The sequence below is a fragment of the Neoarius graeffei genome, chromosome 13 (genome assembly GCF_027579695.1).
Source record: "Neoarius graeffei isolate fNeoGra1 chromosome 13, fNeoGra1.pri, whole genome shotgun sequence".
NCBI classification, from domain to species: domain Eukaryota; kingdom Metazoa; phylum Chordata; class Actinopteri; order Siluriformes; family Ariidae; genus Neoarius; species Neoarius graeffei.
Genome location: NC_083581.1, coordinates 25,818,909 through 25,839,047, shown reverse-complemented (window position 1 = coordinate 25,839,047; position 20,139 = coordinate 25,818,909). Strand labels below are relative to the sequence as shown.

The 20,139-nt window shown below is 39.9% G+C and overlaps 1 protein-coding gene across 1 annotated transcript in view; it reads left to right on the top strand.

Annotated features, from left to right (window-relative positions):
• LOC132895884 (ankyrin repeat domain-containing protein SOWAHB) overlaps positions 1–20,139 on the top strand; it is a 63,481-nt gene that overhangs the window by 31,506 nt on the left and 11,836 nt on the right. Inside the window, exons 4-9 of the mRNA XM_060936637.1 lie at positions 2,941–3,033; positions 6,419–6,475; positions 15,050–15,151; positions 15,291–15,412; positions 16,050–16,075; positions 17,090–17,217. Coding sequence (XP_060792620.1) covers positions 2,941–3,033; positions 6,419–6,475; positions 15,050–15,151; positions 15,291–15,412; positions 16,050–16,075; positions 17,090–17,217 — 528 coding nt within the window. The remainder of the gene's footprint in view (positions 1–2,940; positions 3,034–6,418; positions 6,476–15,049; positions 15,152–15,290; positions 15,413–16,049; positions 16,076–17,089; positions 17,218–20,139) is intronic.

The following is a 20,139-nucleotide window of genomic DNA, read 5'->3' as shown; positions in this document are numbered from 1 at the left end:
GAGCTTCTTTCTTTTAAACAGAGCTCACGTTGTTTGAGGTCTCATGATTTTATTTTATTGAATGTACCTCAAGCCCGGACAGAGTTGTTCAAAAAAGCATTTATGTTTGCTGCACCCACCGCTTGGAATGATCTGCAAAAAGATCTGAAATTACAGCGCTTCATCCCCTTGCATGATTTTATAGGTTATGTAAAAGCCTTAGAGCACAAGTCCACTCATAATTGCACATGTTTTAATTAGATGTTTTAGGTGATGCCTTTTAATGTTTGTAATGTTCTTTATTTGTTTTATGTCTTTTGTGGGTTTTTTTTAGGGTTTGATTGTTTTATGTTTTTATGTTTTTTATGAAACTATTTGTACTGCCATCTTGGCCAGGTCTCTCTTGGAAAAGAGATTTATATCTCAAGAGACTAACCTAGTAAAATAAAGGTTAAAAAAAAAAGGCCTTGTTATATGACGGTAATACGCGTATTGCGATTTAATTTAATTTGTGAAAAATTTACCAGAGTTTTGACCCTTGATTAAATAACTTGTACTTTGACAATTTCATGAGGGTGTACGTTCTTCTGAAATCAACTCCTCTCTCAATTTGTGGAGAAATTTCACCAAACTTGGCAAAACGCTTTGTTATATGGCAGTTATACGCATATTGAAATTTCGTTTAATTTGGGCAAATTTTACCAGAGTTATGCCCTTGATTATTAACCAACTTGTACTTTGGCAATTTCATCAAGGTGTGCTTGCTTTCTGAAATCAACTTCCCTCACAATTTTTGGAGGAATCTCCATGTAATTTGGCAAAAAAGTTTCTATCCCCTGCTGGCCAAAAGGCCTGAAGGGGGATTATATCGTGGCGATGTCCGTCCGTCCATCCCGGGAAGGGTACTCAACTACTCTCACAATTTTTGGAGGAATTTCATGAAACTTGATAGGATTCTTTGTTATATGTCGGTAATACGCATATTGCAATTTTGTTCAATTCAGTCGCATTTTACCAGAGTTATAGCATAGTTGCCAGTGTGGGATATTGTGCTCTCAGAGCACTCTTGTTGAACAGAGGTTTAAGAAGGTAGCATGATCCTCTGCTTTGGTTACATTGACATTAATGTGGATTTGTGCCCAAGTAGTGCAACAGTTTGAATCCAGATGATGCCACAATCATCCGTGGAGTCCATGAGAGCAAAATTGGCCGTGCTCTCAGGTTGGGATGAATGGTATTACTCTCTCTGCAGACTTTCTGAGCTATACTAAGGAATCATGGATGTCTGTGAGCTTGTATATAACATTGTATGAGCAGCAATTCAAAAACATGTTGTGGCTGAGTGGCACTTTCACCCTCTCTAGTGCGTGGGATCTGGTTAATGAATAATTTTAAGGGAAACAAAGGTTGGATAAGGGTAACACGATCGACATTGCATTTACTTTGTCAGTTTATTTTTCATTTATAGCAACCTGTAGTAATTTGTTCTGTTACACTGTCTTTAAGTCTAGATATGCAAGCTAAGGGCTATGCCACATGTCCTAAGTATGAATTTCCTTCCTGGAAATACTGTCTCAGAGCCATTCTTTCAGCCTGGGTATGACTTGGACATGAAACAAAGGCTGTAATTATTTCTGTCACTTCAGCGGAAAGGGCTCACAGCAAAGCAAACGAACCTGTGAGCTGATTTGATGAATAAGAGACGTATTTGGAATAAAATGTGCAGTTGCATGTGCAGGACATGGATGAGGACAAGACAACAGTTTGTTTCTAATTGTGGTTTGTGTGGTTTAACAGTACAACAAGCCAGTTTTCACAGGAAGCCATACAGTTTCCTGTTCACTGTTACAAATAATAGGCATTGAGTTATTGTTTTATGAGTATTCTAGCAATAAATAAAAAAAAACACAAAATATGTAAATAAGGACTTGAATAGCAGTCTGCAGGTTAAAATAATGTAAAGATCAAATGTGTCATTTTGTATATCTGAGCCTTATGTAACTTCATTTAAAATGTGCTACAGCTAGCACTGTTATTTAGTAAGCAAATTATAATTTAAAAAATGGTGAGGACTTAATTTGCCAAATATGCAAGTCTATCAGTCGTGTTTATACACTGTAAAATATAATAAGTTGACTTTACTTAAAAAAAATATGCAAAGTCGTTGCCTCAAAAAAAGTAATTTATGTTGATTTAGATAAATTAGATTGGGTTAACTTATTTTTTGTGAGTTTGCAGTACTCATCTTATATAATTTTGATTACATTAACTTATTTATTTTAAGTTTACAGTACTCAAATCAATGGCTTTCAGATATCTTTTTTCATAAATTTAACTTAATATTCATGAATTGTGAAAGCTTAATTCTCTAGTTTTACTCATCCTTCATATTGAGGCCAATTTAACTTTAATTTTCTTGACCAAAGAGTTTTGCGAAAGACAATAGGACACATGCTAATTTAATTAAAAAAAAAAAACACACAATACAAGGTAATGAGCCCCCAAACAAAATGAATGGTGAACACATTGGATTTACTTTGCAATTAACATTTATTTTAAATGCTAAACAACACATCATTTAAGGCTCTGGAAACATGTTCCACTTTTGTTAATCCTGGTGCATGTGCTGAAAAGACCGCGCGTAGATGGGGCAGGTCTGCGCATGTCTAAACACAACGCCCAAAGGACTCTGGGACAATAAATTATATTTTCTAATTTAACTGAAGTGGAGTACACTAAGTTAAGCGTGTTCTCCAACTTGAAATTAGCAGTTATTTATTTAATATTAGTGTTGACAACAGGTTGATGATTTCTAAGTTTGATTCACTAATCATTTCTAATTAATTTGAATATTTGCATTTACAGTGTAGTTAACTGCAGAAAAGGATATTGTATGTATTAATACTCTACGTTTCTTTTTTTTTTTTAAACTAATGGATCTTGTTTTTCATTAACAATCAGTTTGTGACAGTGGAGAATCCAGAACCCCTGTCAGAGGAGAACCCTGAACCCATAGAGGCAGATGATGACCTGGAAAAGGACTCGGGGTCAAAGGTTAGTGAACAGCACTAAACTTTTAAGTCAGTTTTACAAATCCCAAAAGAAAATATCTTACAATATACACCGATCAGCCATAAAATTAAAACCACTGACAGGTGAAGTGAATAACATTATTTAATTACAGTGGCACCTGTCAGTGGGTGGGATTTATTAGGCAGCAAGAGAACAGTCAGTTCTTGAAGTTGATGTATTGGAAGCAGGAAAAATGGGCAAGCGTAAGGATCTGAGCGACTTTGACAAGGGCCGAATGGCGGTGTCTAGATGACTGGGTCTGCGCATCTCCAAAATGGCACATCTTGTGGGGTGTTCCTGGTATACAGTGGTTAGTACCTACCAAAAGTGGTCCAAGGAAGGACAACCAATGACAGGGTGATGGGTGTCGAAGGCTCATTGATTTGCATGCGACACGAAGGCTAGCCCAGATGGTCCAATCTCACAGAAGAGCTACTGTAGCACAAACTCCTGAAAACGTTAATCCTGGCTAAAACAGAAAGGTGTCAACTTTAACGTTTTCAGCAGTTTGTGCTACAGGAGCTCTTCTGTGGGATTGGACCATTTGGGCTAGCCTTCGACACCCATGATCCTGTCGCCGGTTTACTGATTGTCCTTCTTTGGACCACTTTTGGTAGGTACTAACCACTGCATACCGGGAACACCCCACAAGATGTGCCATTATGGAGATGCTCAGATCAAGTCATCACAATTTGGCCCTTGTCAAAGTCGCTCAGATCCTAAAGGCCTCTGCATGCTCTTGCGACAAGGCTTTCGCAGATAGCTTTTCGCAGACAGTTGTAATTTATCGTTGAGCGGGGAGTAATAGGCGTGCGCGATGTTATTCACCGCCACAACGCAAGGGGGTGCGAAGTCGCGAAATCGCTAGGAGTAGTTGGTAGGTGTGGTTAGTGGAGTGTTTATCCTCCGGTTACTTATAATGACTAGAACTGGAGTCACTTCCTCGATCAACCGCTCTTCGTGCTGCTCCATCTTGGCTCGTGTTTTTAAAAATGGCGGTTGTGAAAACAAAACAAACCGGGAAAGTAGGGAAGCGGAAGTGCGTGTACAGTGGACCAATCAGAGCCCTCTTGTCTGCGACGCTGTCTGCGAGGCTTCTGCGGTGGTCACAATTTTTGGGAGGTGCGCGCAGAGCGCCTGCAAAGGTGGGGGGGCTACGCAGACGCTGTCTGCGACGCCATCTGCGAGGACTGGGTTGTCAGCATAAATTGGCCCTTACGCTTGCCCATTTTTCCTGCTTCCAACACAACAACTTCAATAACTGACTGATTATTTCATTACAGTGGCACCTGTCAGTGGGTGGGATTTATTAGGCAGCAAGAGAACAATGTTATTCACTTCACCTGTCAGTGGTCATAATGTTATGGCTGATCGGTGTAAATGTGTGCTATGCTGTGTATAACCACCAGAGGGCGACAGATTAATCAGTCTGCATCACTGGACGCGCTTGGGGCAGAATAACAGCATAAAGAGTCAGACTTCCATGTGAAAGATGCTCACAGTTGTTGTGTAAAACAGCAACATGCTCTACCTCACGAGAGAGAAGATAATCATCTTTCTTATGCCACTATTCAAATTTATTTCAGATTTGTTTCTTTTTTTCAAACACTTCAAAAAAAAAATGCAGACAAAACAGTCGAAACGTAAATTATGGACCTATTCGATAAGGAAGCAAGAAATATAATTTTATCACAAAATTGTGTGATGCATTGCAAAAATGAAATAATAACTGCATTTTTATAATTAAATGTTGGATAATTTTTAATGGCTAGCTTTCAAAGCTATTTATGAAATCAATTAATAATCAGAATAATAATAATTAAGATAATAGAGACACAAAATGCAATAAGCGTCATGAATGAGTAATAGTACCTAAAATAATATCCTGAGTAATATGCACCATCCTAAATATAATCTTTGTTCCTGTTTTTAAACTTGCTTGGTTTTGAAATGACTGCAATCCAAATGGTGTCTATTTCAAGAAACCACCCCCCTCCCTTTTTTTTTTTAAAGATATTTTTTTGGGGGCTTTTTTCACCTTTATTGGATAGGACAGTGTAGAGACAGGAAATGAGCGGGAGAGAGAGACGGGGAGGGATCGGGAAATGACGTCCCCCCCCCCACCTTTTTTTTTTTTAAAAAAAAAAGATATTTTTTGGGGCTTTTTTCACCTTTATTGGATAGGACAGTGTAGAGACAGGAAATGAGCAGGAGAGAGAGACAGGGAGGGATCGGGAAACGACCCCGGGTCGGAATCGAACCCGGGTCCCCAGACCCACGGCACGGCACCCGAGCCACGACGCCCCCCCCCCCCCCCCTTTTTTTTAAATTAAACTCATTTATTAGACTTGCGCTTCCTTCCATGGAATCATAAGACCATACTTGTGCTGATTAGCAAAATCCAGTCCAGTCCGTAGATCATATTAACATGTTTATTTTTAACAAAGTAAAAGCTCCTACTTTGTCGGAAGGGTGTTTCCATGGCAACACGCATTTGCTTTCGAGCTTCAAAGCCTTCAGACCTTGACAGTTAATAATTGGTGTTGTAACCTGTCGCACTTCTACTTTTCGACTTTCCTTCCCCATGGAAAATGCATGTGGCTCCACGCCTGTTTAAGCGAAGTTAAATGTGGTGCCATTTACAGTGGACAGTTTGGACAGTTAGCACATGAAAGAAAGTTTGTGTTTGCTCTCCATCTGGCTGACCGCAAGCTCCCCTGCTCTCAGAACAATTAGTAGTCACTTGCTTTCTAAAACCAGCAAACTGCTCCATTTTCCTCTCTCTCTCTCTCTCTCTCATGAACACGTTGACTGACACGCAGGTCAGCCTACATACAGCCAGATTGGCCTTGAGCATAATTTCAAAAACAGCAAAGTACACAGCGTGAGCAATTTAGCTTTCAGTGTTCGGGTTCTGTCCACATGCCTGACCTTGTCTTAGTTAAAGAGAGTGGAAACTTGTCTTTCCAATGTATTCACTCCTCTGGGTGTGTATTACGTCTTTCTTGTTTCATACTGTATCATTACCCAGAGACCAGACCCAGAGACCTGTTTACTGTAATACCCATTCTCTGATCAGAAGCTGTGTTTCATTTCCTCTTCTGTGAGTGTGGATTGTGTCTATGGTCTATTTGCTGTGCTTATGACAAACCAGGGAGTTTCACACATCACTTGATTAAGCAATGTGATGGCGGCTCACACACACACACACACACACACACACACACACACACACACACACACACACACAGAGTAATTTTGTGTATTGGAGAACAAAAACAGTTCTGAGACATTATGACAGGTTTCTTTTGCATGAGGAAGAACTTACCACTTTTTGTCCCCCCCCTCTCTCTTTCCATATTTCCAGTCAGAATCGGAGCAGGAGGAGGAATCTACGGGTAGTGTAGGCTCTGCATCTGTGGCTGTAAGTGTCATTTTAAACAGAACAAAAAGTATTAACCTTCTTCTTTTTCTTCTTTTTATCATGACCAGTACTTGTAGTAATAGCAAATGCAAAATATAATATATAATTCTATCCACATTCACTGGATTTTGAGAAACAGAACATTTTTATTGTTGTTTTTTGCAAATTCAGATAAAAAAAACCTTTATACAGGAAATCCGACAAAATCATGTCCGCTTAGAATGTAAACAAACCGGCGAAATGACGGTAACAGTTTGTGAAAAATGCTATAATAATAATTCTTGAAAAATAAAAAAAGATTCGTTCTTACCATCAAATACTTTTCTTCCATATTTTGTTGCCTTTTTTTTTTGTAGTTTTTGGGATTTTGTTTCCGAGTAGAGTTTTATTTCATCCTTGGTTGGTTCAGCAACACGCTCTGCCATTTTTTTTCTCTACTTAGGGTATATGAGCTGATAGCCTAGTAGTAGCAGCGTAGCCAATCAGAGCACCTGATTGCTCATATACACTGAATGTGGACAGAAAAAAAAAAATAAAAAAAAAAAATATTATATATATATATATATATATATATATATATACACACACACACACACACTGTATATATATTAGGAAGAAAGACAAGGCAAAAAGATATACAAGATATACAAAAAGAACCAGAAAGACAATAGAAGGAAAAACCCACGACTGACAAGGAAGACAAAAGAAAAACAAGAAAGATAGAACAAAATAAACAGAGAACAACAACAACAAAAAAATGCAATACTCATACAATGATCATGTACAGTAAATGTAAACCCCATCATCCCCCAGCTGTCAAGCAGGCAGGTGCTAACATGGACACGGCAACTACCAACAGGTGCACACCACCATACCCACCTGCCCAGGCAGGTCAGCACAAGGCGGCACACGCACCAGGAGTGTCATATCAGACACTCGCTGGCTATGGTGTGAAAATTGTGCATGCTGACACTCATCTAAGTTTACAAACCTATCATTGCTTAACTCTTGAATATTTTCTACTGTGAATACTATCATTAAAAAGCTTATAATTTCTGCTTTCCAAAGAAATGTATCTTGTTAAGATCTGTTCAGTACTTTGGGAGTAACGGCAGGTTGAAGTCGGTACAACAGAGTGCACTCTCTGCTCGCAGGATGTCAGGAAACTGCCGGTGATTTTTGAGTCACGGGAAAGCGGTCAAGCTCTCGCTCTTCTGATCGGTTTCCGACTGGATTACTCGTGAATATCAATCAGATAACTTTTATAGGGATGTTCTCTCGCTCTCACTGTTTCCGATGAAGTATTCAGCAAAATTTTCCGTCTGCTAGTTTTACGTTATGATTCACGGGAGACTTTGAAGTGAGTTTTCATAGCTTTACCTACTTATTTTTTTCAAATCAAACTGATTCATGTAAATAAATAACTATTTTAGAATATAACTGTAGTTGTTTTGATGAAAAATATTGAGATCTTAGTGGTCGGAATGATATTCAAAAAAAACGGAAATCAGAAACACGAGTGTCAATGTCAGTTCAATTAATGAGAATTGTTGATTGGATGTGGATCAGACAGTTTTTTCGAGGTTCGCCTTGAAAGCTGTGAATATTATCATTTATATTCTTTAATATAAACACTAGTAGGCCCTACTTTTGAGAAATACAAAGGCCTACAGAGCACAACGAGGGTATTAGAAATAATCTTTAATTACTTTTTTATTGAGTGTACCGATTTAACATTTTTACCTAATTAGCATAATTAATAACTTTAATTAATGAAATTAAATGCTAATTTGCATAATTTGTTTTTGCTAATTTTTCAAACTTTGTATTCAGTATACAACCATCTATGTGTCTGCCAATTTCCATGTAAATACAGTGGGGCAAAAAAGTATTTAGTCAGTCACCAATTGTGTAAGTTCTCCCACTTAAAAAGATGAGAGAGGCCTGTAGTTTTCATCATAGGTACACTTCAACTATGAGAGACAGAATGAGAAAAAAAATCCAGAAAAATATCACATTGTCTGTCTGATTTTTAAAGAATGTATTTGCAAATTATGGTGGAAAATAAGTATTTGGTCAATAACAAAAGTTCATCTCAATACTTTGTTATATATGTTAGGGTTTTGCTGGGAATCAAACCCAGGTCGCTGGTGTAATGATCCAGCAAACCCCACTAGGCCACCAGGGGAATGACTCAAGTGCAGAGGAGTGAGGTGAAAGTAGAGTAAAAAAAAACAGTTTATTTACAATATTTACAATCCAAGGCAAAAACAAAAGTATAATCCAAACGCTCAGAAGATAACCAGGGAAAAAAACAAAAGTTCAAAATCAAAACAAAGAGCCAAAAACCAGAAAAGAAGAGGCAAAAATTCAAACGCTCAGAAGATCCAAAAATAGTAAATACAAAGTCCAAAAAAGTCCAAAAGAAAGCAAAGTACAAAAACCACAAAGCCATAGGCAAGGAACACGGAACAGAGGTGTCAGGTGATAACATAACAGCACAAAGACTCCGTGACTAGGGACCAAACTGAGGAAGTATTTATACACAAACTAAAATAGAACACAGGTGGCAATAATGAGGACTAGGCAGGGCACAAGGCACATGGAAAAACAAAACACAACACACAGAAACAATAGCGGCCTCTAGCAGTCAAAACAAACATGACAACAACAGAAAATAATAGCGGCCTCTAGAGGCCGAGATAGTCCAAGTCCTAACAATATACCCTTTGTTGGCAATGACAGAGGTCAAACGTTTTCTGTGAGTCTTCACAAGGTTTTCACACACTGTTGCTGGTATTTTAGCCCATTCCTCCATGCAGATCTCCTCTAGAGCAGTGATGTTTTGGGGCTGTCGCTGGGCAACACGGACTTTCAACTCCCTCCAAAGATTTTCTATGGGGTTGAGATCTGGAGACTGGCTAGGCCACTCCAGGACCTTGAAATGCTTCTTACAAAGCCACTCCTTTGTTGCCCGGGCGGTGTGTTTGGGATCATTGTCATGCTGAAAGACCCAGCCATGTTTCATCTTCAATGCCCTTGGTGATGGAAGGAGGTTTTCACTCAAACTCTCTCAATACATGGCCCCATTCATTCTTTCCTTTACACGGATCAGTTGTCCTGGTCCCTTTGCAGAAAAACAGCCCCAAAGCATGATGTTTCCACCCCCATGCTTCACAGTAGGTATGGTGTTCTTTGGATGCAACTCAGCATTCTTTCTCCTCCAAACACGACAAGTTGAGTTTTTACCAAAAAGTTCTATTTTGGTTTCATCTGACCATATGACATTCTCCCAATCCTCTTCTGGATCATCCAAATGCTCTCTAGCAAACTTCAGACGGGCCTGGACATGTACTGGCTTAAGCAGGGGGACACGTCTGGCACTGCAGGATTTGAGTCCCTGGCGGTGTAGTGTGCTACTGATGGTAGCCTTTGTTACTTTGGTCCCAGCTCTCTGCAGGTCATTCACTAGGTCCCCCCGTGTGGTTCTGGGATTTTTGCTCACCGTTCTTGTGATCGTTTTGACCCCACGGGGTGAGATCTTGCGTGGAGCCCCAGATCGAGGGAGATTATCAGTGGTCTTGTATGTCTTCCATTTTCTAATAATTGCTCCCACAGTTGACTTCTTCACACCAAGCTGCTTACCTATTGCAGATTCAGTCTTCCCAGCCTGGTGCAGGTCTACAATTTTGTTTTTGGTGTCCTTTGACAGCTCTTTGGTCTCGGCCATAGTGGAGTTTGGAGTGTGACTGTTTGAGGTTGTGGACAGGTGTCTTTTATACTGATGATGAGTTCAAACAGGTGCCATTAATACAGGTAACGAGTGGAGGACAGAGGAGCCTCTTAAAGAAGAAGTTACAGGTCTGTGAGAGCCAGAAATCTTGCTTGTTTGTAGGTGACCAAATACTTATTTTACCGACAAATTTACCAATTAATTCATTAAAAATCCTACAATGTGATTTCCTGGATTCTTTCCCCCCATTCTATCTCTCATAGTTGAAGTGTACCTATGATGAAAATTACAGGCCTCTCTCATCTTTTTAAGTGGGAGAACTTGCACAATTGGTGGCTGACTAAATACTTTTTTGCCCCACTGTATCTTGAAAAATAAAAAAAAAGTTATTAAGAAAAGACATTTGATCTCATTTGTTAATGAGGCCCATTTTGGACCATGTGATCCTAATACATATTATTACGGTAGTTTTCTAAAAATTAAGCCGTTTTTTTCAATCTTTGATTTGTGGACTGTGAATTGAAACTGGAGACTCCTTCCAAAAAATGTTAAATAAATGTCTTACTATAGAAAGAGTAATAGGGCGGCACAGGGTGTAGTGGTTAGCGCTGTCGCCTCACAGCAAGAAGGTCTGGGTTCGAGCCCCGTGGCTGGCGAGGGCCTTTCTGTGCGGAGTTTGCATGTTCTCCCCGTGTCCGCGTGGGTTTCCTCCGGGTGCTCTGGTTTCCCCCACAGTCCAAAGACATGCAGGTTAGGTTAACTGGCGACTCTAAATTGACCGTAGGTGTGAATGTGAGTGTGAATGGTTGTCTGTGTCTATGTGTCAGCCCTGTGATGACCTGGCGACTTGTCCAGGGTGTACCCCGCCTTTCGCCCGTAGTCAGCTGGGATAGGCTCCAGCTTGCCTGCGACCCTGTAGAACAGGATAAAGCGGCTCAAGATGATGAGATGAGATGAGAAAGAGTAATCTATTAGAACAAACACATTCACAGAAACCTGTGAATGAATATAACATTAGCACATAAACCCTGCCAAAACAGGACATTTTGGCAAATAAGGACTCTTCTTTGGGATTATAGTTTAATCAAAATGCTGTATGACTTGTTCTAATTGTTAAGGTATTGGTTTTTGAGCCAGGGTTGGGCAATACATCATTTCCACGATACAGGATTTGGTTCACAATATACCGTACACTGAGTGCAGAATTATTAGGCAAGTGAGTATTTTGACCACAACATCCTTTTAATGCATGTTGTCCCACTCCAAGCTGTTTAGGCTTGAAAGCCTACTACCAATTAAGTATATCAGGTGCTGTGCATCTGTGTAATGAGAGGGGGTGTGGTCTAATGACATCAACACCCTATATCAGGTGTGCATAATTATTAGGCAACCTCTTTTCCTCTGGCAAAATGGGTCAGAAGAGAGATCTGACAGACTTTGAAAAGTATAAAATTGTGAGATGTCTTGCAGACGGATGCAGCACTCTTGAAATTGCGAAGATGTTGAAACGTGATCACCGAACAATCAAGCGTTTCATTGCAAATAGTCAACAGGGTCGAAAGAAGCGTGTGGAAAAAAAAGGCGCAAAATAACTGCACATGATCTGCGGAAAATCAAGCGTGAAGCTAACAAGCAGCCATTAGCATCCAGTTCTGCCATATTCCAGAGTTGCAACATTCCTGGAGTGTCAAAGAGTACAAGGTGTGCAATACTGAGGGACATGGCCAAGGTAAGGAAGGCTGAAAAACGACCACCACTGAGTAAGGCAGACAAGATAAAACGTCAAGACTGGGCCAAGAAATCTCTTAAGACTGATTTTTCTAAGGTGCTGTGGTCTGATGAGATGAGAGTGACTCTTGATGGGCCAGATGGATGGGCCTGTGGCTGGATCAGTAATGGGCACAGAGCTCCACTCCGACTCAGACGCCAGCAAGGTGGAGGTGGAGTACTGCTATGGGCTGGTATCATCAAAGACGAGCTTGTTGGACCTTTTCGAGTTGAGGATGGACTCAAACTCAACTCCCAGACCTACTGCCAGTTCCTGGAAGAAACCTTCAAGCAGTGGTATAGGAAAAAGTCAGCATCTTTCAAGAAGAACATGATTTTCATGCAGGATAACGCTCCATCTCATGCGTCCAAATACTCCACTGCGTGGCTAGCCAGTAAAGGTCTGAAAGGTGAAAAAATAATGACATGGCCCCCTTGTTCACCTGACCTAAACCCCATAGAGAACCTGTGGTCCATTATAAAACGTGAGGTCTACAAAGAGGGAAAACAGTACACCTCTCTGAACAGCGTCTGGGAGGCCGTGGTTGCTGCTGCACACAATGTTGGTCGTGAACAGATAAAGAAATTGACAGAATCTATGGATGGAAGGCTTTTGAGCGTCCTCATGAAGAAGGGTGGCTATATTGGTCACTGATTTGTTTTTGTTTTGTGTCTGAATGTCAGATATGTTTATTTGCAAATCTGGAGTTGTCATATCAGTGTACCTGGTGAAAATAAATAAGTGAAATGGCTACATATTTGGTTTTTATTAAGTTGCCTAATAATTCTGCACAGTGAAAGTTACCTGAACACATACATATTCTCCTAAAATGGCCAAAACTAAAAACACCCCACTCTAACTTCCATACATATTCAGCTTTGATATTTATGAGTCTTTTTGTTTGATTGAGAACATAGTTGTTGTTCAATAATAAAACTAATCCTCAAAAATACAACTTGCCTAATAATTCTGCACTCCGTGTACATCTAGGTTTGCTGGCAATTCCCCAGCGACACAGTGGTGTTGTATGAAAGAGAAACACTTGTTTGATGCATTCAGTTGTTCAATACCTAATAAAAATAAATCTTTTTATTTATTGTTTTAGTATTTAAACATTTGTATTTATAAAGTTTAAAAAATATATTTGTCTTTGTGAAGATTAAATATGGAATTTTTACATGAAATCAGGTGCTTGCAGTAAGCCTGCAAATACTTATTTATTTATTTAAATATCCATGATATCGCATAAAAGTGTATTGTGACACAATTTGTCACAATAACAATATTATATCACCCAGCCCTACAGTATTTTGAGAACATGTATTTAATTTCATATCTGGATCTCTCGTGTATATACAGTGGTGCTTGAAAGTTTGTGAACCCTTTAGAATTTTCTATATTTCTGCATAAATATGACCTAAAACATCATCAGATTTTCACACAAGTCCTAAAACTAAATAAAGAGAACCCAGTTAAATGAATGAGACAAAAATATTATACGTGGTCATTTATTTATTGAGGAAAATGATCCAATATTACATATCTGTGAGTGGCAAAAGTATGTGAACCTTTGTTTTCAGTATCTGGTGTGACCCCCTTGCGCAGCAATAACTGCAACTAAACGTTTCCGGTAACTGTTGATCAGTCCTGCACACTGGCTTGGAGGAATTTTAGCCCATTCCTCCATACAGAACAGCTTCAACTCTGGGATGTTGGTGAGTTTCCTCACATGAACTGCTCGCTTCAGGTCCTTCTACAACATTTCGATTGGATTAAGGTCAGGACTTTGATTTGGCCATTCCAAAACATTAACTTTATTCTTCTTTAACCATTCTTTGGTAGAACGACTTGTGTGCTTAGGGTCGTTGTCTTGCTGCATGACCCACCTTCTCTTGAGATTCAGTTCATGGACAGATGTCCTGACATTTTCCTTTAGAATTCGCTGGTATAATTCAGAATTCATTGTTCCATCAATGATGGCAAGCCGTCCTGGCCCAGATGCAGCAAAACAGGCCCAAACCATGATACTACCACCACCATGTTTCACAGATGGGATAAGGTTCTTATGCTGGAATGCAGTGTTTTCCTTTCTCCAAAAATAACGCTTCTCATTTAAACCAAAAAGTTCTATTTTGGTCTCATCCATCCATAAAACATTTTTTCAATAGCCTTCTGGCTTGTCCATGTGATCTTTAGCAAACTGCAGACAAGCAGCAATGCTTTTTTTGAAGAGTAGTGGCTTTCTCCTTGCAACCCTGCCATGCACACCATTGTTGTTCAGTGTTCTCCTGATGGTGAACTCATGAACATTAACATTAGTCAAAGTGAGCGAGGCCTTCAGTTGCTTAGAAGTTACCCTGGGTTCCTTTGTGACCTTGCCCACTATTACACGCCTTGCTCTTGGAGTGATCTCTGTTGGTTGACCACTCCTGGGGAGGGTAACAATGGTCTTGAATTTCCTCCATCTGTACACAATCTGTCTGACTGTGGATTGGTGGAGTCCAAACTCTTTAGAGATGGTTTTGTAACCTTTTCCAGCCTGATGAGCATCAACAACGCTTTTTCTGAGGTCCTCAGAAATCTCCTTTGTTGGTGTCATGATACGCTTCCATAAACATGTGTTGTGAAGATCAGACTTTGATAGATCCCTGTTCTTTAAATAAAACAGGGTGCCCACTCACACCTGATTGTCATCCCATTGATTGAAAACACCTGACTCTAATGTCACCTTCAAATTAACTGCTAATCCTAGAGGTTCACATACTTTTGCCACTCACACATATGTAATATTTGATCATTTTCCTCAATAAATAAATGACCAAGTATCATATTTTTGTCTCATTTGTTTAACTGGGTTCTCTTTATCTACTTTTAGGACTTGTGTGAAAATCTGATGATGTTTTAGGTCATATTTATGCAGAAATATAGAAAATTCTAAAGGGTTCACAAACTCTCAAGCACCACTTTATGGATACATGTGGGTGTTGCTGCAGCTGTGTCCTCTCTCTAACTGCCTGGTCATGTTAATGGAGGTGTGTACCTGAGCGTGTTCTTGTCATGTTCTTCACTGCAGCTGGATCCTATTGAAAAAGAGTGGATCTATTCTGCGGCGTGTGGCCGACTCTCACACCTCACCCAGCTGCTCAAACAGGACGCCTCACTGGCCAACAAAAAAGTAACCAGCTTTACTTTTACTGCCTTTAGAGCAAAGCTCTTAAAACTGATCCATCAGCAAATCAAACCTGAGGAGAGATAAACGTCCTGATGTTACACATAATGTTGTTCTTTGTGTGTGTGTGTGTGTGTTTCTCCAGGATTTTACCTCAGTAAGTTCATTTGGTTTGTTCCAACAATTAGACTTTGCGTGTGAACACAACTGTTTGGTAATAACGTCTTTCTTTTCCTTTCCCTTTTTTCTTATATTTTCCTCTGCTTGGTGAATCAAACCTTTAGGGGGTGAGTAAGAGCAGATTTACATTTTATCATTTTATCTTCATTCTCACTGGATGATGAATGTAAAATGAACTTGTGTATGTATAAAATTAGTCGCACTTGGAAGATGCTCTGGACATTTACAGTAATGCTTTTATGGCTGAGGGCTACAGTTGACTTGCTAACTCTGCAGTTGTCATGAACCGTTTTGCACTCAAGTTTCCATCAGTGAACAGTTTATAACTTCAACAAAACAGCCTTCATGTTAAAACTATAACGAATTTCCTGTTTTCACAGTTATACTTTGTGACTCTATAGAACACTGTTATAGAAGCGAGTCGTTTATAAATCACGCTGTCTTTTGTCACCCAAATGAGGATGGGTTCCCTTTTGAGTCTGGTTCCTCTTGAGGTTTCTTCCTCATGTCGTCTGAGGGAGTTTTTCCTTGCCACCGTCGCCACAGGCTTGCTCATTGGGGATGGAGTAGGGATAAAATTAGCTCATGTTTAAAGTCTTTAAATTTCTGTAAAGCTGCTTTGCGACAATGTCTATTGTTAAAAGCGCTATAAAAATAAACTTTTTTTTTCTCATATTGGTGATTGATGTCTCTTCCTACAAACTGTTTTTGTGATGCTACACAGTTTCTTCTGTCGTCCCCAAGTGCAGAGTGAAAGAACGCAAAAAAAAAAAGGATCTGTCCCCGGCTTACATTTCAAAGGCCTACTATCAAAAGGATTATGAAAGATGGCTTTTTAGCTCTTGCACCCTGAAAACAAGCTCAAATCCTTTTATTTGTCTCTTCTCCCTCCCTTCCATGTGCGCTAAAGAGCTTTGCCCTAGTGTTTGTTGTCCCTCCCTGGCCCGGAGTTCTCACAATGTCCTGACTTAGACCACCTTCTAAGAGCCACTAAGCCTCGCCCTTCCCCACCCGGACAAGATACGACAGCAAGCATTGAAGTACAGGGGAGATTAGGTGCCACCTCAAAGACTTCAACCACTTAAAGATAATCTGAAAGTAATAGCGCAGGCTAGGATTAATTGAGGAACAATGGCGAGTCTGACCTCGGGTGACTTTGATGCCCTCCCTGCCTCGCTTGCCTACCAGCCTATAGTTGCATGCCAAGCTGGTCAAGTCACGCAGGACAATCCAGCAGCTTTTATTAAGTTGGCAAAGTGCCGGATTGGCCAAGGTTGATTTCAGACATTCCTGATTGTCATTAAGAGTTTCGACTGTTGAGGTTTCATCAGAGCTTAGCCATTGCTTGAGAGGGATGATTTTTGTTGGTGGTGTTGTTTTGGCCAAGCGTTTGTTTCTTCTTCTTCTTCTTCTTCTTCTTCTTCTTCTTCTTCCTCTTTGTCTTTGGCTTAACTCCTTGATGCACTCAAAGTGGTTAAGCATTGCCTTGAGCCTTGTGCTGAACAACGCACTATTGCAGCAGTGGCAGGTAACCTGAGACAAGCATTATCTACGTTTTCCTTTCACACGTTTGAAGCTCCGTGTCGTTGAGATGGGGGGGGTGAGGGTGTGGCGGGCTGGAATTCCAGCTGCGCCTCTCACAGGGTGACCCGAAAAATAAACGGCCACCATCCTAGATACAGCGTAAACATTCTTCTCCTTTGAGCATTGCAAGCTGGACCTGTCCATCAACAAGTCCAAGATAGATAATGAATGAATGAAAAGCCACCTGTACCCATCCCTTATCCCTTCCTTTTATCTCAGTCTCTCTCTCTCTCTGTGTCTTCCCTTCATGCCCTGTATACCATGACCCCTCCCTGTCGTCCTGGACCAACTCTTCCATGCTCCAGTTTGTAAGTATATCATTTTCCCATCTCCTCCCTTTTAAAAGACGTTGTGAATATGTTTGGCAGTGGTATCCCTTGTTAACAGTTCCCCTAGAACAGGACACGGATGTTGTATTTTCCTCAGTGTGTCCACCCCGCAGGGCCTAGACAGGAAGTTGAGCAATAAGGGCAGGAGATGCAACATCCTGTCGGCTATCATCCGTCATGCCCCGCCCCTGAGACCTGTCGGCCTGTCGCTCAAACGGCGAGATGACCAATCCGTCTCGAGAGTGTGACAGCGAGGACAATGGGTCCGTAGATAGAAGAGCCAGACTCCATTTATCACAATCTGTCTCAGGGGCCGAGTTTAGAGGAGGGGCTGAGGGTCGTCCCACTGCAGCAGGACACATACAGTGGAATATAGATGAGAAAAAAACAGTAACAGCAGCTGTTTTGACAGTTTTCGCAAGCTGTTAATGTGGTGTAATTCCTTTAGCAAACGATTTATAGCAACAAAAAGAAATGATAGAAATGGAAGAAAGAAATGAATGGACATTTTTAATATGTATATTCGGTTATTTAAGCAAATGTGTCAACTATGAACTGGAAAACAGTCGTTCCATTTCTTACTCTGTCTCTGTTCAAAGATAAATATAATGAGATCTGCTGTACAAACCTGGCTAACCTCTGAACGAGTGAAAGTGTGTTTGTGTGCGTACATGTGCTTACTGTACATCTGTCTGCTTTCAAAGCTTGAGTGTTTTGTTAAACATCAGGTTTGTGCATGTAAAATCCATCATTTCTGTTCTCTGTGCTTGTCCATTATTGTAGCTTCAGCTTGTGTTTGTGTGTGTGTTGGCCCTGTGTCTTCTTGATGGGCTTGTCAGTGGGCTGATGCCTGGGTGGGTCCTCCATCACAGGGTCATACCAACATCATCAATCTTGCGCTGGGTGACAGGACCCAGCTTCCCCCGCAGTGGACACACTGGTTTGTTGTTTTGTAATTAGGCTGCCATTAGATGGCAGGAACCCGTCCTCTCCATGCACAGCTGGGCCCCTCCTCCAATGACCAATTGAAGCCCATGGACATGTCCATTTTCTGGCATTGTGAGAGTCGTGGAGTGTGGAGCAGCCAGGAAAAGCAAACTGAGTGAAGCTCATGTATTAAAGCTCGGGTCATGTTGCATAGGGATTGCGTGATTCCCAGAAAGCCTTGTTAGGGATTAGATCTGTGATTTTTTAACTAAAGTAAGAATCAACAAGCCACTTAATTTAATGAAACTTGTATCACATTACTACAGTACTGTTGAGTTTTCAAATCAAATGTTTATTAAGCTTATAATTTTCTGCCAGGCAAATCACGTTTATCTCAATGCACTCGTTCTAATACGTAATACACTGTATATGCATTCTTATTCTATCCACATTCACTGGATATGAGCAATCGCACGCTCTGATTGGCTACTCTACTACTAGGCTATCAGCTCATATACATATACTGTGAGTAGAGAAAAACAAAATGGCGGAGCGTTTTGCTGAACCAACCAAGGACTAAATAAAAACTCTGCTCGAAACCCCCCCCCCCCCCAAAAAAAAAGCAACAAAAAAAAGTATTTGATGATAAGAACATATCTTTTTTTATTTTTCAAGAACTGTTATTATAGCATTTTTCACACATTGCTACTGTCATTTCGCCGGTTTGTTTACATTCTAAGCGGAAATGATTTTGTCTGACATTTTGTGTAAAGTTTTTATTTATCGAATTTGCAAAAAATAAAAATGCTCTGTTTCTCAAAATCCAGTGAGTGTGGAGAAAATAAAACAGTTATTCCAGTCAATCTCGTCATACATGGCTTATAGCCAACTCAGTGCTACGCTCCTCATCGGCTATCAGCTCATGTATGGCTCAGTTTCATGGAATAACTCTTTTAAATATATTGTTTCTGTAGTAACAACTCAGAAACATACGATGATGTATTAGGGCCATTGTAGGTAAAAAAAAAAAAAAAAAATTAATTAATTAATTAATTAATTAATTAAAAGAAATACAGAGATGAGGGAGGGGGTAATATTCTGAAAAACTTGGATTCTGATTAAAGTCGTAAATTTACAAGAAAAAAACTTAGAAAAATAGTGTGGGGGGGGTTGTTGTTTTTTTTTTTGGTCAAGGAACCAATTCGTTCAACATCATCACATTTCAGATGACACAACTGAGTTGAGAATTATAGGAAATGCAGTCTTTTCTCCTCAGTCGTGCAATATAAAAGAATAAAATGCTAGACTACATTTCTCAGAATGCACTGCAGTCATAATGAGGTACAAGTCTTTATATTTGTATCTCTGTTCATATATGTATTTACGCAGTGAACTATTTTGAGAGTCTGCTGTTTTATGATCAGTTTTAAAGCATACTGGAGAGTCTCTCATAAAATCCCACAATGCACTGCAGTATGTAGGGTCCAAATTGATGTATACTAGCAGGTACAGAATTCCCTAAATCTTTGCCACTTGTCTGACATGTTGTAGTTTCTGACGTATCATACAGTAAGTGTTACAGATTGGCAGTTTGAGTCTTCTTAGAATAATACACCTTCAGTGGTTCTCAGAGTGGGGGCTGTGAAGCAAAGCCACAGTGGTGGAAATCACATCCCATCATTATATAAGTTATTATTTTTTTTTAAAACAATGTCTTTATTGGATTTTCATTTTACCAAAAGACACCAGAACAAATAACAGCAAAGTGTGCAAAATGACACACAAAAAAGTGCAAACATACATCGTCAGATCAAATTTTGTCATACTATACACACTTGCTCCATACAACCATATCAACAAAAACAGAAACGTGGCGGTCCGGGGGCCTCCCCGATGAAGTTATTATATTTATCACTGACATCTTAAAGTTGTTCTTGTTATTTCTTGTTTGAATCTGTTTACTCTGAACCTCAA